The following is a 21,035-nucleotide window of genomic DNA, read 5'->3' on the forward strand; positions in this document are numbered from 1 at the left end:
AAAGTATCCAAGGCAGAGAGAATAACCAGGGCAAATGTCTAAGTGGAAACTGTGCTTGCCATGCTGGGCCAGGAGGGAGGCTACTGGGTCTGAAGTCAGAAACCAAGAAGGCTCAGAGACTGAACCCTCCTCGCACACTGACAAGATGGCCTGCACAGCTCCACATCACATGCACATGTGTACAAAACACCAGACCAAGGCCGGCTGCAGTGACTCACGCCAGTAATCCCAGCACTTCATGAGGCAGAGGCGGGTAGATCACGAGGTCAGGAGTTCAAGACCATCCTGGACAACATGGTGAAACCCCATCTCTACTAAAAATACAAAAATTGGCTGGGCATAGTGGTGCATGCGTTTAATCTCAGCTACTCAGCCCAGAGGCTGAGGCAGGAGAATTGCTTGAACACGGGAGGCGGAGACAGGTTGCAGTGAGCCAAGATTATGCCACTGCACTCCAGCCTGGGCGACAGAGCAAGACTTCATCTTGGGAGAAAAACAAACAAACAAACAAACAAACAAACAAACACAGACCTCTGAATCGGAGAAATGGACAATTTATTACTCACAGTGAACACAGCAGCCAGAACAGTATCTTCTGTCACTTTCCCATGCCCCTAGTCCCAAGAAGAGGGGATGTGGACCGTGCCACCTGGGCAGGCAGTAGGATTGCATCCCAGGAGAAGGACCTGAAACTGCAAGACTTGGAGATTTTATCAGGGCTGTGGAGGACCTGCCTTTCCTCTCCTCCAGAGATAAATGACTCATTATCCAGCAACACAGAGGTCAGCACCAACCTCACCAGCAGCAGGCTCACAGGAGAGGCAGGGGCATTGGGAGAGTGGGAGGCAGCACAGGGCCAGCTCTTTCACGAAAACAGAGAAACGGGGCAGTTCTAGAGTGGGAAGTAGGGGCACAGAGAACAGGAAGGAAAGGCGGCCAGCGAAGGTATATCACACCAGCTCCCACTGTGGCCACCCAAACCCAAGCCTCCTGGAAAAGTCTGGGAACTGTTAAAAATCCACATCTCAGCATCACCCGGCCAAGGGGTGGCGGGGGGGGGGGGTATGAACACATCCCCCATCATTCCCTGATTAAAGGCTGCAGGAGAGTGGAGTTCATGCCAAGGCACTTGAGATCGACCAAGGATGCAGCCAGGCAGAGGCAGGGGAAGGCCAGCCCTCACCCAGAGAAGGGCAGGACAGGGGTGGACATGGGACCCAGGGCACTGTGGCGGTACAGACAGGGACCTGGGCAGGCACAGTGTCAGTCAGAGGTCCAGAGACCTGAAGGTGAGAGGGGCGGGACCCTTGAGGTTCCAGGAGAGAGCATCTTATATTTTTCCATTTTGCAGTGACTTGGAGATTTGTCCACACCAGTGCACAGAGGCGGTTTCTTTTTTTTTATTATTTTTTATTTTTTTAACAGCTGCTTAATGTTTTATCCTAGCAGGATAAAACCTGCTAGGGCCATTTAAAGTGTTTCAAATCTTACAGGGCTGAGCCAGGTGGCTCACACCTATAATCTCAGCACTTTGGGAGGCTAAGGCAGGAGGATTGCTTTAGCTCAGGAGTTCGAGACTAACCTGGGCAACATGGCAAACTCATCTCTAAAAAATAAAAATTAGACCTGTAGTCCCAGCTACTCGGGAGGCTGTGTGAACAGCAAGGGGTCAGTTTGGTTGGGGGTCTGTTTGGCTGGGGTCTAGATAGGGCCTGATTTGCTGGGGGTCCATCTGTCTGAATAGCTGGAGATATGTACTCATTTGGGGGACTTCTCTGTCAATCTGGAGGATCATGTCTGACCAACCAACTGGGGTTCACCCATCAAGATGAGAGTCTGGCTGGCTGGGATGTCAGGATTCCATGTGGCTGATGTCTGTCTGTCTGGCAGTCCATCTGGTTGGTTAGAAGTCTGTCTGGCCAGAAGGTCTTTTCAGCCAGCCAGCCCACCTGGGGGATGGGGGTAGGGTCTGAGAAGTCTGTGTATCTGTTCAGCTGGGGATCTGTTTACATCTCTCTAACTTAGGGGTCCACCCGGCTGTCCAGCTGGCAGAGGTGTCTGTCTTTTGGGGGCTCTGTTTGGTGGTCTCTCTGGCTGGGAGTCCCTTTGTCCACCTGTGGACTGTATCTCTGAAGGTGTGGCTGTCTGTCCAGGTTGGTGGTCCATCCGTCTGTCTGCCTATCTGGAGGTCTTTTTATCGGTCTGCCTGGATGGCGAGGGGTCCATCCATTTCTCTGTGTGGTCCCCTGAGTGTTCAAGTGAGGCAGGCTCAGGTGCTGAGGATGGACTAGTGTGTTATGTGGTGAGGAGAGCAGTCTCTGGAAGCTCATCTGTCCATTCTCCCCTTCATAACTCAGGGGCCATGCCCCTTCCCGATCTTCTTTCTTGAATGTGCTCCGTGCAGCCTCACCAGCCATTATACCAAACCTACCTCCTCCAGCCTCAAGCTTTGAATTCTACAGTCACTGGGGCAAAGTCCCCGCATTTCCCACCCTGAGAAACTTTTATTTTGATTCAGGCGCACTGTTTCCATTCTGCACACAGCAGTCCGAGCTCACACGAGGCAACAGGCAGGAGCTGGCGCAGACTCACACCCGGGTCCACTCAGCAGGGGGGTCCCGGGGCCCCTTCGGCCTCCCAATGCGCAGGTTGAAACCTGGGAGAGGAAGGGTGCCGTGGGTCTCATGACGAAGCTGAGGTGTGCGGAGGCTGGCAAACACGAAGACGGCCATCCCCCTGCCTCCAGGTCCTTCTGAGTCACTGCAGCCACATCCACAGGACTGAGCTCCATGCCCCATCCCTCAACCCCAGACTCCCGGGGTTCACTCAAAGCAGCAAAGTTCCGGCAGCCCAGGCTCTCCCTGACTTACCTAGCCCACCGGTCTGAGCTCCACCCGCCACGTCCTCGTAGGCGCCAGATGCTGCAGGACTTGGGTCAGCAGGAACTGAGGGCAGGAGACCCCCCACACGAGTCAGCTCCGGAAGCCCCAGGGAGTCCCAAGACCCCACCCCTGGCGGGGATGCTTCCTCCAAGGCCCGAAGAGGAGGGCCGAGGGCGCCTGGCGGGAGAAGCCGCACACCCCGAACGCAGCCTCGAGCCTTTGGGCGCGGCCGAGACAAGCCCGCTAGTGTCGCCCGGAACCTGCCCCGGGACCCAGACCGCGACCGCCAGGGGGCGCTTCCGGGGCGTGGCCAGGGACGCCGCGACGTCAGCGTCGGGGCGTGGCCAAGTTAGTATGGGGGCTGGGGGATTTCGCGGCCGCGGGGGTCCCGCGGACCACAGCAAGGTGATGCCCTGAGAAGGAGCAAGCCTCGACTCACCGCGGCCGGGCACCGTGCCCCGCACGTCTTCCGCGTGCGCCCCGGGCCGCTGGGCGCGCGGCGTCACCTGGCTGTAGAGCGGCACCTCTTCCGCGCTGCGCGCCCTCGTCCCGGTCTCCGGCCCCGGCCCGGCGCCCGCTGGAGCCCCGCGCTTCTGCACCACCGCGTAGGTGTCAGCCATGGCGTGGCCCGGGGACCCGGGCACCGAGATGCTCCTGCAGGCAGGGAGGGCCGGGAGGAAGTGAAACGGCGGCGCTGGGCAGGGCGGGAGTGGGGAGGCTGCTCAGTGCGCAAACCACGGGCTTCCTTCCCGTCGAGGCGGGAGACGGGAGGCAGGGCTCCCTGGGTGGGGGGCCTCGCTTCTGTGTCCCTAGCGCCCTGCACGTTAGGTGGATGAAGGAGGAACGGGGTCGGCCTGAAAGGTAATTGGAGCAGTGCTGGTTTGAGGGGTGGTCATTTCTGTGTCAGTGTCTACTGAATACCAGAGTGCGGAAGTGGCATAGAGGACAGGGAAGGATGGCCGCAAGGACAAGAGCCTTAAGTCTCCGCTGCAAAGGCGGCTCAGTCCCATGCCCGCAGCACTCAACGTGCAGCCTGACAAGAGGGCGGCATCTAGAATTATTTGCCGAATTGTTTTTTGTTGCTTTTTGAGACAGGATCTAGCTCCGTCGCCCAGGCTGGACTGCCGTGATGCAATCTCCGTTTACTGCAACCTCCACCTTCTGGGACTCTCCTGCCTCAGCCTCCGAAGTAGCTGGGACTATAGGCTCCCGCCAGCACGCCTGGCTAATTTTTGTATTTTTAGTAGAGACAGGGTTTCACCATGTTAACCAGGCTGGTCTCCAACTGGCCTCAAGTGGTCCACCCTCCTTGGCCTCCCGGAGTGCTGGGATTACAGGCGTGAGCTACCTGAATTAAGATTTGATTGGAGGATCCAGGAAAGGTCTAACTCAGAAGGCACGGCAAGCCTTAGAGGCAGAGGCAAGGGAACCACTGTGATAAATGAATCATCTTGGAGTGGGTTCCCAGAGCTCAATTTAAAGAAAGGGCCAGAGAGCACTTGGCGAAGTGAACAAGGAACGGACTGGTGTTCCAAGGATGAGGAAGGGGTTAGCCTGAGAAATTGGGCAGGGAAGAATGTGGGAATGGAGCCGGGTACCTGAGGACGCCTCCTGGTGGGCGGGGTATGGCGAGAAGTGCCTGGGGAGTCCGGAGGAAGAGGGCATCGTCGTAGAGTGGGGCACAATTCTGAGGAAAAACAGGAGGGGAGGCTCCTGAGGGAGGAAGCTGGCCAGGCCTCTCACGGGGCTCTGGGAGAAAGCTTAAGACGGGAGAGCCTGATAAGGATGCCCGGAGGAGGGCACAGGTGGATGTCATAGTCAGTGCCTGCTCCCAGGAGTCCCGGGGGCTGGACCCTGCTTGGGGTCCTGGTCTCTGAGGGTGCTGATGGCAGACAGGAGAGTGGGAAAGGGGCCTCTGTACCTCTTTGATGTTCTGGTAGTGGGGGCTGGCATTCTGGAGCGTGGAGCGGAACATCTGGGCCACCGTGTGATACAGGAACCTGTACTGCTCCTGTTGGGGTGAGGGACCATCAGGAAGGGAAGGCAGGGAATGACAGCAGCGGGCCACTGTCCCTGAAGATTAGGAGACCCAGCGTTCACCTCTGTCTGCACGGCCGCAGGCCGCTGCTTCCTCATCTCAAGGACCACATCAAAGAGGCTGAAGTCAGGTGGGATCATCTGGGGCAGACAGACAAGGCACTTGAGCAGGACACGAGGTCATGGGCAGCACACTGCACACACAGGATGCCTGCATCGTACCTGGGTCAGGAGCAGCTGCCTCACATAATCCACGGTGCACAGGACACCTGTTCGCCCACAGCCCGCACTGACAAGAGAATCAGAGCGTGCCTGGTCAGGTCCTGACCACAACCCCTTTTAGACAGGGCATTTGGGGATGGGGGTGAGGGTCCTAATGGATCCCTTGCAGAGCCTCTTGATTCCCAGAATCTCCAGATATCTGAGCAAGGAAAACCTTTTTAATCACTTACATTTTGTTGAGCAGCGGCTGTGTGCTTATTCCCCAGCTGAGTCTATGCTGAACAAGTGCTCACAATTATAGTCCATGGAGGTGAGCAAGGTTCTCAAAATAGGCACTCAGACTATAAGACTAGCCCCATGCCCTGCACTCCCCTCCCTGCCCTGTCGCCTCTGCCTCACCAGACCCTCCTGAAGCCCATTTCCAGAACCTGCAGTGGACACAGAGGGGTTCAGGGCCAGATCCCTGGAGGCGACGGGCTTCCTCCACCATGGCAAGCATGTGGTCAGGACTGCTGGGGACCCCACGGTCTGGCCAGGACATATACTGTAGCTGGGACACAGAACGGGACTCCTGAAACAGAAAAAGATGAGCAAAAGACTTAGGAAAAAAAAAAGCATTAATTGGGTACCTACTATACACCAGGCCCACTTCTAGGCATCTTCCATTTATATCTACCAGAGAATAACTGAGGAGGTGGGTACTCGTATGATGCCCATTTTTACAGGGGAGGAAATCTCTCCCCTTTCAGGAGCCCCTTTGCCTCCTCCTTCCTTGTCACAGTACCTTCTGGAATGTGACCTTGAGGGTCCTCAGCATGATGTCCTCATTCAGCCACTTCTCCTTTATCTGAGTAAGGGGGTTGGGGCAAGTAAGAGGGAGGAGAACAAAAATCACAGGTACCAAAAGACATTTATAGAAAGCAAAGCATTCCTGATTAAAAAATCGAATACAGAAAACATTTAAAAAATTCATATAGCCCAGCTGGGGGCGGTGGCTCACGCCTGTAACCCCAGCACTTTGGGAGGCCAACGTGGGCGGATCACGAGGTCAGGAGATCGAGACCATCCTGGCTAACACGGTGAAACCCCATCTCTACTAAAAATACAAAAAAATTAGCCAGGCGTGGTGGCGGGCACCTGTAGTCCCAGCTACTCAGGAGGCTGAGGCAGGAGAATGGTGTGAACCCAGGAGGCGGCAGAGCTTGCAGTGAGTGGAGATCACGCCACTGCAATCCAGCCTGGATGACAGGGCAAGACTCCGTTTAAAAAAAAAAAAAAAACAAAACATATAGCCCAAACTTCCCCAAAGCTTTCATTAAGGAAACATTTGACACAGGAGAAAAAGAGGAACTATTATAAAAACACAAGCCCTTTTGCAGTGAAAAGAGATGATTTTGTTCTAAACTGAAAGTTTTATTGTATTTATTAAGTACTAACGGTATGTATGACTTGAGAGTTCCCCCAAGCTCTTTTGAAATGGTAAGAGAAGTAAGACTTTCAAGAACCTAACCAGGCACATTTACATGACAGAGATAACTGTGATTGTAGCCAAAATAAAAAAGCAAAGGCTATCCCTATATTAAGTTCTAACTATTTGCAGGCTAACACCAGAGGGTTTCCTGCAGTGTGAGTGGACTGTGGGTTAAATCATTCATCCTTTTAGGCCCAGCCCAAAGCCTTGCCACCCTGGGAACCTTCCTTGAGACCTCCCACAGCTCACCAGAGTGATGCAGAAAAGCCCAGTCTGCAGTGGCTCCTGCTCCGGGGCCCAGTACCGCTCACACCTTTTCTGCAGAAGGTAAGGGAGAAAAGGCAGGGAGTGAGAAGAGGGAGTCAGCTTTAGAGCTAGCTCAGTCCTGCCACGAGACACCCCAAGTGCTCGTGGTGTAAGCACAGGCAGCTATACTTATAACCTATAACAGAGGCCAGCCAACAGAGCCATCAGATTAAACACATGCAGACACAATGGAGGTGCGCTGCTGATCATGCAGGGGAAATACAGTCCAGGATACCCTCCCACTGTAAGCAGCTAGAAACTGGACAAAATACATGAGCCGCTATTTTCAGACACTGGTTGGCAGGCGTTGCAGTACTGTGGTCACTGAACAGACCACTCTGGCTTATTGCATGGAAGTGTCACCAGGCTGTAAGACATGAGTCTAATGATCCCAGAGTTGAGCCAGAAACCATGGCTCAAGGAGGCCAAGGCAGCTAGAATTTGCAGGGCTGAGTCCTGCAAGGAACAGAGCTATGCAAATAAAAACAAAAGAAAAACTTGCATAGAAGTCCCCTTCTTGATTCTTTGGTTGAATAATCTGAATATATACAGCATGAAACCCCATGAGGCCAGGCAAGAATAACTTCCCATGAAAGAATAGTAGGGATCTGTACGATGAACATTTCCTTGAGCTCACTATGAGAAAGAATTCACATTCCCTCTAGCTAGAGTGTAGAGGCATTATCAACTATAAGGGGCATTTAGTAGGGAACCTAGAATGACCATACATGAGAAGTATGGCTAAATTAATTGTAGAACAGAGGCTACTTGATCAGCCATCCAAAAGTTCCTGAAAAGGCAAAACACTCTAAAGAAAACAATCCAACACTTACCTGTGCAAAATTCAAAATATCAAGCATCCAATAAAATTGTACTGGATATACAAAGAAGCAGGAAATTGTGACCCATAACCAGGAGAAAAATCAGTCAGTAGGAAAGGGCCCAGAAATGACAGTTCAGGAAAGAAGCGAAAAATCTTAGAAGAGCTAGTACAAATATACTCAAAGATGAAAAGGAAAACATGAACATGCTGCAGAGTGGAATGAAAGATAGAAAAAATACCTGAATGGAATTTATAAAGAAGAAGAATAAGATGTATGAAATGAAAAATCCACTAATAGCAGAGTAGACAGTAGAAGAAAAGATCAATAGACATAAAAACATAGCCATATAAATAATTCAAAATGAAATGAAAAAAATGAAGAGAATCAGTTCTCTGTAGAAATATACCAGACAGTGTAGTGTATGTGCACGTGGAGTCCAGAAGGAAAGGAGAAAGGGAGGATAACAGAAATTTATGTGAAGAAATAATAGGTGAAAATTTTCCCAAATTCGATGAAACTATGAATCCACAAATTCAAGAAAGTCAATGAATCAGAGGGAGAATAAACCTAAAGAAAGTCACACCAAGGCAGATCATGATCAAATTACTGAAAAAGAAAATTTCTTTTTTTTTTGAGACACTTGCTCTGTCACCCAGGCTTGGAGTGCAGTGGCGCAATCTCAGCTCACTGCAACCTTCATCTCCTGGGTTCAAGCGATTCTCCTGCCTCAGGCCCCCGAGTTGCTGGGATTACAGACACACACCACCACACCCAACTTTTTTTTTGTATTTTAATAGAGACGGGATTTCATCAGGTTGATGAGGCTGGTCTCAGCTCCTGACGTCAAGTGATCCACCCGCCTTGGCCTCCCAAAGTGCTGGGATTACAGGCATGAGCCACTGCACCCGGCCCCAGAAGAGAAAATCATAAACCATTTCGCACAAAAAGGCACATTACATACTGAGGAATAAAGTTAAGAATTATAGCAACATTTTGTCAGAAACTGCACGTCAATGGTATAATATCCTAAAAATGCTAAAAACCTTTTCAGACAAAAGCTGAGGGAATTAATCACAAACAAATTTGTACTCTGAGAAATGTTAGAGTAAGCTCTTCAGATGCTTACAGACCGTGGCTGCTGCCTGTAATCCCAGCTATTTGAGAGGCTAAGGCAGGAGGATTGCTTACAGCCACTTCAACACCAGCCTGAGCAACATAGCCTATATCTTAAAAAAAAAAAAAAAAAAAAAATTAGCTAGGTGTGTTGGCAACATAACTGGCCTGTATCTAAAAAAAAAAAATTTTTTAAATTAGCTGAGTGTGGTGGCACACCTGTACTCCTAACTACTTAGCAGGCTGAGGTGGGAAGATGGCTTAAGCCCAGGAGTTTGAGGCTGCAGTGAGTAGTGACTGTACACTGCATTCCAGCCTGTGTAACAGAGTGAGACCCTAACTCTTAAATAAATAGAATAAGTAAGCTCTGCATACAAAAGGAACACGATACAAATGGAAATACAGATCCACACAAAGTAGCAGAGTAGGGAGAAAAGTAAGTGGCTAAATGTAAAAGACATTTCTCTCATTTTAAACATCTTTGAAAAAATAACCTAGTGAATTTTATCAAAGAGGAATTAATACCAGCCCTTCACAAACTCTTGCAAAAAACTGAGAGGAACCATTTCCCAACATATTGTGTGAGGCAAGTATTACCCTGCCACCAAAACCAAAGACATCACAAGAAAAAAAAACTACCAACCAATATCTCACAAACATAGAAACAAAAATTCTCAACGAAATACTGGCAAAGTGTTAAACACCATGACTAAGTGGGGTTAATCCCAGGAATGTAAGATTGGTTCAATGTATGAAAGTCAATGTCATACACCATATTGGTAGAATACAAAACAAATGATCATCTGAATAGATGTGAAGAACAAAATTTGACAAAACCCAACGGTCTTTTATAATGAAGTTCATTAGAAACTCAGTGCTCAGGATTTTTATTGGGGCGCCTTCTGCACAGCATGTAGGCACACTCTGCCTAGGCTGTACCAAAATGTCAGACTACCAGCAGGAGAACAGGTGTTCTGCATAAAGCATATTGTTTGTATTAACAGTTTAGGCATAGTGAGCACAGTTATCAGAAAGCTAGGTTTCTAGAGGCCGCCCAAGAGTCTACAGGAAGGCCTAAGCATAAACAGTTATGCTTGCTATGTTTAACTCTTCTGCACAGCAAGGGACCTGCCCAAAATAGCCAAAACAATCTTGAAAAAAGAACAAATTTGGAAGACTCATACTTCCTGATTTCAGAACTTCTACAAAGGTATAATCATCAAAACTATGTTATACTGGCACAAAGATAAACACATCAATCAACTTAATAAAATTGAGAGTTCAGAAATAAACCCTTATATTTATGGCCAATTAATTTTCAACACAGGGGCCAAGACCATTCAATGGGCAAAGCATATAGTCTTTTCAACAAATGGTTCTGGAACAACTGGATAGTCACATGCAAAAGAGTGAATGTGGACCTCTATCTCACATCACATAGAAAAGTTCACCCAAAGTAAATCTGAGACCTAAATGTAAGCAAGAAAAGGACAACACACTTAGAAGGAAAAACAGGAATAAGTCTTTATGGCCTCTGATTAGACGACGGCTTCTTAGATACACCAAAAGCACAGCAACACAATAGATTGGAATTAAAATTTCACAAAATGTTTGTGCTTCAAAACACACCATCAAGAAAGTGAAATGACAACCCACAGAATGGGAAAGACATTTTAAATCATGTACTGATAAGGGACTTATACCCAGAATAACTGTTACAACTCAATAATAAAAGACAACCTCAAATAACCCAATTTTAAAATGAATAAATGACCTGAATAGACATTTGTCCAGAGAAGATATACAAATGGACGAATAAGCACATGAAGACCAAAACCACCATGAGGTACCACTTTCCACTCATTAGGGTGACATATATGTCATTGTCATATGCCACACGATGTTTTGGTCAACAACAGATCACATGTACGATGGTGGTGCCATAGATTATAATGGAGCATATGTAGAAACCTGACACATGGCACTTGATATTGACATTGCATATTAAGTTGGGGAAATGACTGATACTCAGTAATGGTGCTGGGACATTTGGTTTTCCATATGAAAAAATACATATAAATAAAAATGTATATACCATCTATGTTTGTGTAAGTATACTCTATGATGTTCCCAAAGAGAAGATAGTCTAACAATGCAGACCGTATCCCTGTCATTAAACTACACATGTCCCTCCCTCTCTCTCTCTCCATTGATGGGAACGTGAAATGGTACAGCCACTGTGGAAAACAAAATGTTAAACAGAGTTATCATATGATCCAGCAATTCCACTCTTGGTGTATACCCAAGGAACTGAAAACAGGGATTCAAACAGATACTTGTACACCAATTTTTTTGTTTGTTTGTTTGTTTGTTTTTGAGATGGAGTCTCACTCTGTCTCCCAGGCTGGAGTGCAGTGTTGTGATCTCGGCTCATTACAAGCTCCACCTCCCGGGTTCACGCCATTCTCCTGCCTCAGCCTCCCGAGTAGCTGGGACTACAGGTGCCCACCACCACGCCCGGCTAAGTTTTTGTATGTTTAGTAGAGATGAGGTTTCACCATGTTAGCCAGGCTGGTCTCCATCTCCTGACCTCGTTATCCACCCGCCTCGGTCTCCCAAAGTGCTGGGATTACAGGCGTAAGCCACCGTGCCCAGCCCGTATACCAATGTTTGTAGCAGCATTATTTACAATAGCCAAAAGGTACAAACAACCCAGATGTCCAACAGGTGAATGGATAAACAAAATGTGATATATATATATACAATGAAATATTATTTGGCCTTGAAAATTGTGAAATTCTGATACACACTGCAACATGGATGAACCTCGAAAAAAGGACAAGTATAAGTGTATTCTTGATTCCACTTGCACAAGGTACCCAGAATGGGCAAATTCATAGGGACAGAAAGGAGAATAGAGGCTGCCTGGAAATGGAGGAATGGGGAGTTACTGTTTAATGAGTACAGAATTTCTGTTTGGGATGATGAACATGTTCTGAAAATAGACAGTAGGAATGGTTACAGTAGGAATGGTACCTAATTCAATTGAATTGTACACTTGAAATTGTTTAAATGGCAAAATTATTATTATTATTATTTTTATTTTTATTTTTTTTTATTTTTTATTTTTTTTTTTTGAGACGGAGTCTTGCTCTGTCCCCCAGGCTGGAGTGCAGTGGCCGGATCTCAGCTCACTGCAAGCTCCGCCTCCTGGGTTCACGCCATTCTCCTGCCTCAGCCTCCCGAGTAGCTGGGACTACAGGCGTCCGCCACATCGCCCGGCTAGTTTTTTGTTATTTTTTAGTAGAGACGGGGTTTCACCATGTTAGCCAGGATGGTCTCGATCTCCTGACCTCGTGATCCACCCGTCTCGGCCTCCCAAAGTGCTGGGATTACAGGCTTGAGCCACCGCGCCCGGCCGGCAAAATTATTTTTAACATTGCTCACTGAGCATCTATAAAATGGCAAATTTTATGTTATGTATATTTTACTGCATCATTTAAAGAAAGACACAATGGCATACCACTTCACATCCCCTAGGATGGCTATAAAAACAGAAAGACAGTAACAAGCATCGGGGAGAAGAAATGGGGACCCTCAAACATTGCCGAAGAAATGTAAAATGATGCTGCCACTGTGGAAAACAGTTTGGCAGTTCCTCAAAATGTTAAAAATAGAGTTTCCATATGGCCCAGCAATTCCCAGCAATACGCAAGAGACATGAAAACACACATCTACACAGAGACTTGTATATCAGTGTTGATAGCAGCACTGTTCATAATAGCCAAAAAGTAGAAAGAACCCAAATTCTATCAACTGATAAGTAAAATGTGACAGATCCATTCATTGGAATAGTCTTCAGCAAAACAAAACAAAAACAAAAACAAAAAAAACATGCTAGGCAAAAAAAGGCTACATATTATATGATTGCATTTATATGAAATATCCAAAGTAAGCCAATCTATAAAGACAAAAATAGATTAGGGATTGTCTAGGGCTGTAACGGTTGGTGGGAAATGGGGAGTGACTGCTAATGGATATAGGATTTCTTTTTCTTTTTTCTTATTTGTTTATTTATTTTTATTTATTTTATTTATTTATTTTTTTTTTTTTGAGAGACAAGAGTCTAGCTCTGTCGCCAGGCTGCAGTGCAGCAGGGCGATCTTGGCTCACTGTGACCTCCAACTCCCTGGTTCAAGCTATTCTCCTGCCACAGCCTCCTGAGTCGCTGGGATTACAGGCACGTGCCACCACACCCAGCTAATCTTTGCATTTTTAGTAGAGACAGGGTTTCACTCTGTTGGCCAGGATGGTCTTGATCTCCTGACCTCGTGATCCACCGGCCTCAGCCTCCCAAAGTGCTGGGATTACAGGCGTGAGCCACCATGCCTGGCCTGGATTTTTTTATGGAATGATGAAAATGTTCAAAAACTTACTGTGGTAATAGTTGCATAACTCAGGAATATAGAAAAATGATGGAATTGTACACTTTAAATGACTGAATTGTATATCAATCAATACGGATGTTTAAAAAGGATATTCTAAAGCAACTATAATAGCAGTGTACTTTGGTGTATATTTTATATATAGAACTAAAATATATAGTAACAATAGCACAAAGTATGGAAAAGGGTAATTGAAATATACTACAGTAAAGTTCTGACATTTTACATGAAATGTATAATATTATTTGACTATAGCCTATAAGTTAAAGATATATATTGTAAACCCTAAAGCCACCACTAAATATTTAAAATAAAGATGTATAGCTAATAAGGGAATAATTACTATGCAATAGATTAATAAAAAATTCTCACTCTGAAAGACAGAATAAAAGAACAAACAGAGCAAATAGAAAACAAATAGCAAGAAAGGTAGGTCTAAACCCAACGTTACTGATAATTACATTAAAGGCTAAATATTCCAATTAAAGGCAGAGACTGTCAAATTAGATTTAAAAGTAAGTCCTGGCTAGATGCAGTGGCTCTTGCCTGTAATCTTAGCACTCTGGGAAGCTGAGGTGGAAGGACAGCTTAAGGCCAGGAGTTCAAGACCAGCCTGGATTATACAGTAAGACTTAATCTCTACAAGAAATAAAAAACAATTAATCAAGCATGGTGATGTATGCCTGCAGTCCCAACTCCTTAGGGAGGCTGAGCTAGGACGATCACTTGAGCCCAGGAGTTTGAGGTTACAGTGAACTATGATTGCACCACTCCATTCCCCTCTCTCTTTAAAAAAAAAAAAAAAGTCCCTACGATACACCACCTACAATAAACACACTAAAAATTAAAGATGAACATAGATATAAAGTAAAAGAATGGGAAAAGACATATGCAAACTCTAAAGAAATTTAAGGCAGGGGGTGGTGGCTCCTGCCTGTAATCTCAGGACTTTGGGAGGCTGAGGCAGGTGGATCATCTGAGGTCAGGTGTTTGAGACCAGCCTGGCCAACATGGTAAAACCCCGTCTCTACTAAAAATACAAAAATTAGCTGGGCGTGGTGGCAGGCACCTGCAATCCCAGCTACTTGGGAGGGTGAGGCAGGAGAATCACTTGAACCTGGGAGGCAGAGGTTGCAGTGAGCCAAGATCACGCCATTGCACTCTAGCCTGGGCAACAAGCGGGAAACTACATCTCAGAAAAAAAAAAAAAAAGAAAAGAAAAGAAAAGAAAGAAATTTAAATGGCTATATTAATATCAAAGTATACTTCAGAAAAAAATATTAACAGAAATAAAGACAGTCATTACATATTAGAAAAGGGATCCAATCATTAGGAAGACATAATCCTAAATGTATATATACTCAATCATAAAGTTTCAAAACATGGAAAGTAAAATTGAAAGAATATTAAAGTAGATTTCAACATTCCTCTTTCAGCAAATAATAGGACAAGCAGACCAAAAAAATTGTCAGAAATAAGACTTGAATAGTGCTGTTGACAAACTTGACCTAATCGATATTTATTGAACAAGAGGATCGGTAATTTCAACACTCTTCTCTAAGCAATCGATATATTTAGAGAAAATAAATCAGTAAAGATATAAAATACACAGTAAAGATATAAAAGTGTCTTTCAAAAAAGTCTGTCAATTGACCTAATTGGTATTTATGGGACACTCCAGCCAACCAAAGCAGAATACATGTTGTTTTCAAGTACACTTGAAATTCAAGTAGAAAATGAATTAGTTGGGCGTGGTAGCATGTGCCTGTATTCCTAGCTACTCAGGAGGCTGGGGCAGGAGAACTGCTTGAACTTGGGAGGCAGAGGTTGCAGTGAGCTAAGACTGTACCACTGCACTCCCACTTGGGCAACAGAGCAAGACTGTCTCAAAAAAAAAAAAAAAAAAAAAAAGGTAGAAAATGAAAAAATCAATAGAGAAAATGAATACAACCAAAGCAGTTTCTTTGAAAAAATAATAAAAAATCTCTAGTCCAAAGATTGGCTAACACTTTTATAAAGGGTCAGATAAATACTTTAGAATTTACAGGCCATATAATTTATTCACCTTGCAACTACTCAACTCTGCCAATGTAGCATAAAAGCAGGCATAGACAATACGTAAATAAATGAGTGTGGCTGTGTTCTAATACATTGTTTACAAAAAAGAGGTAGGAGCATGAAAAAAGAGATAGCAAGATAGAGAGATGAAACAGAAAGACAGAGAGAGAGAACACAAATTACCAAAATCAGGAATGAGAAAGAGACATCACTACAGATCATACAGTCTCCACCATCAGCTAGTCACCCCAGGGAACCCCCACCCCATCCATGGAGCAGGCAAGAATGTAGAAACCACATGAAGCTATGTGCCTTCAGCCTTCATTGTTGACATGCATTTATTTATTTAACTAATTTATGTTAACAGGCAAAACAAAAATCCCTGGACTTACGGATCTTACCTTCTAAATTGGGAGATTAAGAATAAACAATGTTCATAATACGTTTGTAGATTATCCAGTGTGTTAGGAGTTTGCAAGAGCTGTGAAGAAAAAAGGAAAAGTAGGACAAAGGAGGGAGAGTGGAAGTTCTGAGAGTTTAAAATGGTGTGAAGAGCCACCCAGGAAGGTCTCACTGAGGAGTTAACATTTGAGCAAAAACCTGAAGGAGGTGATAGAGCAAGCCATGGAGAAGGATGTCCTAGGCTGAAGGAATAGCCAAGGCACAGGCCCTGAGGCAGAGCCATCCCTGAACATGTGGGGAACAGCAGAGACCAGAGTTGTTAGAGTGGAGTGAATAAGGAGGAGAGAGGTGGAAAGGGAGATCAGAGCCTACAGGGGAAGAAGTCAGAATAGGGCCTTATGGTCTAAGGTGTGAAATGGCTGGGAAGCCCAGCAGAAGAGGGGTTGTCAACACTGGGGGATGAATAACAGATCAACAGAAACTTAGAGCAACAATGGGGCTTCCCACAGAGCCACAGTAAGGTCACTCCAAGAGCTGGACCCTCGAGTCCTGGGGTCAAGGAGGAGCTAGCAAGATCCCTCCTCCCTCCTCCCTCCTCCTTGCATGAGGACATGAAACCTGGGGGCAGAGGACACCTACCCGCCCGTTCTCTATCTCCCGGCAGGCCATCAGGATCACCTAGACAAGGTGGGTCAGGGGAGAGGAAGGTGATTTGGGTGAGGGGGCCAGGGAAACGCCGAGGGGTTACTTAGATGTTGACCCCACCATTGTGCCCTGCCCCCAAGTGCTGACCTTGACCCCAAACTCCCAGACCAGTCTCCAGAAGTCTAGCAGGGTGTGAGGCAAGGGTCCTTGAGTGGCAATGTAGGCCAGGCTTCCATCCACGCCCTGGTGAAGGCCGAATTCACTACTGAGATTCTGCTGCCCATCCCCCGGCCACTCCCAGTCCACCTCCTTCCGTGACCCCAACCCTCACCCGGATGAAGTTGCCATTAATGTAGTCGCTTTGTCCCTCTTCCTGGAGCAGGGAGAGGACTACTCGCGTCTGATCATCTGTCAGCAGATAAGGTGAGAAACGTGGCGTTTGGGGAGGATAGGGTGACCGAGGGTCTGACAGCCCCCTGGCTGAAAGCCAGCAGGGGACCACACACCTGCAGAGATCCCACCAAGGTGCCCCGGTGGGCTGCTGAGCAGTGCAGAGGGTGAGGCTCTGGGAGGAGAGCGCAGTGGGTGACTCCAGTGCACACTGATACCTGGACAGTGGCAGTGCGTGCGCGGCTGCACCGGCTCCCTACGGAAGCCCCGACTTACATGGCAGCACGTCTTTGTAGCGGTTCTTCCTCATGTTCTCTGGCCGACTGCCTGCCTTGGTGGAGCACATGCCATCAGCCTTCCAGGCGGCCGAGCGGGCCTGGATGTCCTGGTAGAGCATCATGAGTGGGCCGGGGAGGGGAGGAGACAGGAGAGGAGCCAGGTCAGAGTCCCGGGCCACCTAGGCACACGCAGGATACAAAGCCAGTGGCCTGGGGAGGTGAGTGCAGACCCCGATGGCACCGGGCCTGCCTAATAATAATGATACAGAAATAGCGACCCAGAGCACCTTCTCTGTGCCAGTCTCTGTGCTAAGGGCATGTAATAATCACAGGTTCCTACGACATGGGTACTATTATTGAGGCCCCCATTGTGCAGGCGGGGAAGTTTAGGCACCACGTGGTTCAGCGACTTGTGGAAGTTCCCAACCAGGAAGACACACGGTGAGGGTTGAACTCAGACCTCTGGGCACCCACCCCCTGCACACTCAATCTGTAACACTGTCCTGTAAGCAATAACTGCGATGAAATATATTAAGGGTTCTATAACTAAACCTAAGAGAATGTACAATGCATAGGCATTATAATGGATAACATATTATGTACAAGATACCATAGGTACTGTGTTACTGGGAGATTATAATAATGTTTAGTGAATCGCGTATTACCATCATCGTCAGGTATTCATAATCTCAATGATAATAAGTAACACCCATGCCACTTAGAATAGTGTGTGCCAGCCACTATTCTAAGTGCTTTACTTGGTGCGTTGGGTCATTTAAGCCCTCATGATGCCCTTGTGTAGTGGGAACACCTAGAAGAGCCCAGTGATTCCTGCACATGCGGGAGGCAGTCTTGCGGGGTAGGGGTGCCCTCACCACCCAGCCTTTGGCATGTGAGGCCCTGGGCGCTGTGCACGGTTCAGAACCCACCCAGTCGCCTGATGTCATATATCACGTGGGTATTACGTTTACGTTTGTTACACACATTCTTATATTGTGTAATTATGTATTTTACATTTATTATGCATTTCTTAGTTTCTTATATACAATGTTTCTACATGTATGTAAATTACTTAGGTTGATAATTATCTGCTACATATTGTATATTTACTTACGAAATTATCATATAACTTTGGTCATTTTATAAATTATAATCTTTGTTATATTCATTTGTTGTATTGTTTTACGCAGTTATACAATGTTTATTGTATAAATGGTCATTTATACTATTTTTATGTATTTGTCATATATTGCTAAACTTGATATGCATCACCATATATCAGTTTACGCATTTGTAAGGTATGTTTCTATGTCTGGTACTATAAGCTATTACACTTTAAACACGTCATTGACCGTAGTGTGCAGTGCCTAGCATGCTGCGTGCGCCTTCCTAACGCTGGGCTTGCACTACCCGTATTGTAACGTTTAGACTTTTTGTTTGGTTTGGTTTTGTTTGAGATGGGGTCTCACTCTGTCGCCCAGGCTGGGGTGCCGTGGCACCATCTCAGCTGTGCAGGGGCACCATCTCAGCTCACTGCAACCTCTGCCTCCCAGGTTCAAGCGAGTCCCCTGTCTCTGCTCCCTAGTAGCTGGGATTACAGGCGCGTGCCCACGCAAAGTTGATTTTTGTATTTTTAGTAGAGAAGGAGTTTCGCTGTGTTGCCCAGGCTGGTCTTGAACTCCTGAGCTCAAGCGATCCTCCCGCCTCGGCCTCCCAAAGTGCTGGGATTACAGGCGTGAGCCACCGCACCTGGCCCACGTTTAGAATCTTCATAGGCAGTGACGTTGGCCCCTGCGAAGTGCGCGCCTAGTATGTGCTAAGCGCTTTCCACCTGCACCATTTAATCCTCAGGCCAGTTTGGTCATTCATGTCCCCATTTCACCAGGGAGAAGCCAAGGCCAGAGGGGCCAGGTAGACCGCCGGGACCACACGCGGATTCGGGCCCGGACGCGGATTCGGGCCCCGCGTTCACCCCCTCACCACGCCACGGTCCCCGCGTTCCTCTTCGCCTGCTGCAGCCCCTTCCTTCCTGCGGTCACAGGGGACAGTCAGGCCGCCAGGAGCGGCGGGGCCGGGGCTGTCCGGGGTAGCAAGGCCGCCCCCCTCCCTGCGGCGCCCGCCCCGCCCGTCCCGCCCGAGCCAGGTTGTTCCGGGCGCGCGAGGACACCAGGAGGGTGTGCACGGTCCGTCCAGGTCTGGCCGCGGGCGCCGCGCTCCGGGGCCGGTGGGCAGAGGGCGAACACGGAGACAGTGAGAGCGACAGAGAAGCGCTGGGGAGAGACACACGGAGAGATCCCCGAGGCGGGGAGACACCCGGGACGCCGAGACAGAAAGGCAGAGCCCGCCGGGGGCGAAGGACCGGAGTCCGCGGGGCCAGGGCCGGGGCGCGCCACTCACTCTGAACTCGCCGGCGAGGACGGCCCCCTCCCGGCCGCCCCGCGCCTCCAGCCGCTCCAGGAAGCTCCGCGCGGCGTCCAGACTGCGGCTCATGGCGCCGCGGGCCAGCGAGGTCCAGCCCGGCCGCCGCGAGTGTGGACGCCGCGGGAGGCGGAGGCCGGAGACGGAGCCCCCGCCCTGGCCTGGGCAGCCAATGGACGCGCGCGGCGGCGGGCAGGGCGCCCCAGCCTCGGTGTTCGGAGCCCGCGCGGCCCCACCCCGGGCGCTCGGCCTTCACGCCCATCCGCGGAAAGTGTGCGGAGGTTAGAGACGAGCCGGCTTCCGGGATCACCGAGGGGAGGCTGGAGAGAACGGACTGGCACCCGGGTCTCTTCAAGGACAGGGCTAGGTCAGCCCCCTTCTCGCCCAGGTGGGAAGAATTAAGAGGGGGTGTCAGTGGAACGGGCGTCAGTGGACACTGGTTGGAGGTCGTTGAGGGGTTGAAAGGTAGCATTCGGGCCTGGATGTGTGCCTGAGTCTTTGAAGGGTCAACAGGGGCAGGATGTCAGGTGGTGAATTTAATTCACTAGGAGCCATCTGAGTGTTGAAGGCACACTTTCCTAAAGGGCCTGGTAGGAAGTGGTTTGGGCTTTGCTATCTCTGCCCCAGCTGCTTAACTCAGCTGTAGCACGTGAAAGCAGACAGTATACAGTGTGGCTGTGTCCCAGTGAAACTGTTTATGAACAAAGAAATTAGAATTTCATGTAATTTTCATGTGTCATGAATTATTCTAGTGTGTGTGTGTGGCCTACAAAGTGTGGTTTGCTGACCTTGGCTTAAGGGATGGAGGGATCAAAGCGGGTCTGTGGGGTCAGCAGCCAGGGCAGTTTGATTTATTGTGAGGTCTGCAGGGGTCGCTGTGAAATCCATGGTCATCATTTATCAGTTTCATCTTGGAGCATTCTAAGGGAGGTCGGAGGTCAGTAGTAATCATTTAGGATGATGGTGATAGGGAATTCACTGGAAGTCAGCTGGGGTCCCTTGGATGTTCATGGGGGGTGTCAGTGGATATTAATGACAGTCATTGGGAGGCCAGTGGATACCTGGGACAAGAAGTGAAAGTAATCGTGGGGCCATTGGGATTTAAAGTGTTAGTAACTGAAGGTTCAGAAGAGTCTGGAAAGTCATGGAGAGCTCTGCTCAGGGCACGACAGTGACTCTCGGTGTAATCTCTGAGGGTTTGTGGATGGCCATGGAGAGCCAGGGAGGTAGAATACAGACGCGTCAGTGAGCTTTCAGAAAATAAGTATATTTGCTGGGAAAGTTATGGAGGCTAAACCCCTGAGCACACATGGTTATTAAGGGCAGTCATTATGGGCTAGAGGATCTCTGTCCAGCAGCAGGGATCCTGTTGAGGGTCTGTCCTCATAGGCTGAGGTCTGTCTGACCGGTGGAGGACATGTTGTCCAGCTGAAGGTCTGGTTGAGTAGGTGGGTGGTGTGTTCTCTCCTCTGGGGTAACGTCTCTGTCCATTTCGGGGAGGGAGCCTGTCCTTGAGGGATTCTGACCTTTGCCTGGCTGGGGGG

At 48.2% G+C, this 21,035-nt stretch overlaps 1 protein-coding gene across 2 annotated transcripts; it reads right to left on the bottom strand.

Moving 5' to 3' along the window:
* Positions 1-537: 537 nt before the first annotated feature.
* On the bottom strand, positions 538-19,648 carry PTPN18 (protein tyrosine phosphatase, non-receptor type 18). Of its 2 annotated transcripts, XM_025405187.1 has the most exons (15): positions 19,471-19,648; positions 17,072-17,180; positions 16,737-16,813; positions 16,553-16,648; positions 16,400-16,438; positions 6,862-6,930; positions 5,926-5,988; positions 5,570-5,712; positions 5,142-5,208; positions 4,983-5,060; positions 4,804-4,893; positions 4,481-4,569; positions 3,322-3,536; positions 2,871-2,945; positions 538-2,656 (listed from the first exon to the last, which is right to left on the bottom strand). In XM_025405187.1, the coding sequence occupies exons 1-15, from the start codon at positions 19,561-19,563 to the stop codon at positions 2,589-2,591; spliced, it is 1,371 nt and encodes a 456-aa protein (XP_025260972.1). In that variant the 5' UTR covers positions 19,564-19,648; the 3' UTR covers positions 538-2,588. The 2 variants fall into 2 exon arrangements, with proteins under 2 accessions (XP_025260972.1, XP_025260973.1); XM_025405188.1 differs by lacking the exons at positions 16,400-16,438; positions 16,553-16,648; positions 16,737-16,813; positions 17,072-17,180 and having other exon boundaries at positions 19,471-19,611.
* Between the last annotated feature and the right edge of the window lie 1,387 nt (positions 19,649-21,035).

This window comes from Theropithecus gelada, chromosome 12 (assembly GCF_003255815.1).
Source record: "Theropithecus gelada isolate Dixy chromosome 12, Tgel_1.0, whole genome shotgun sequence".
NCBI classification, from domain to species: domain Eukaryota; kingdom Metazoa; phylum Chordata; class Mammalia; order Primates; family Cercopithecidae; genus Theropithecus; species Theropithecus gelada.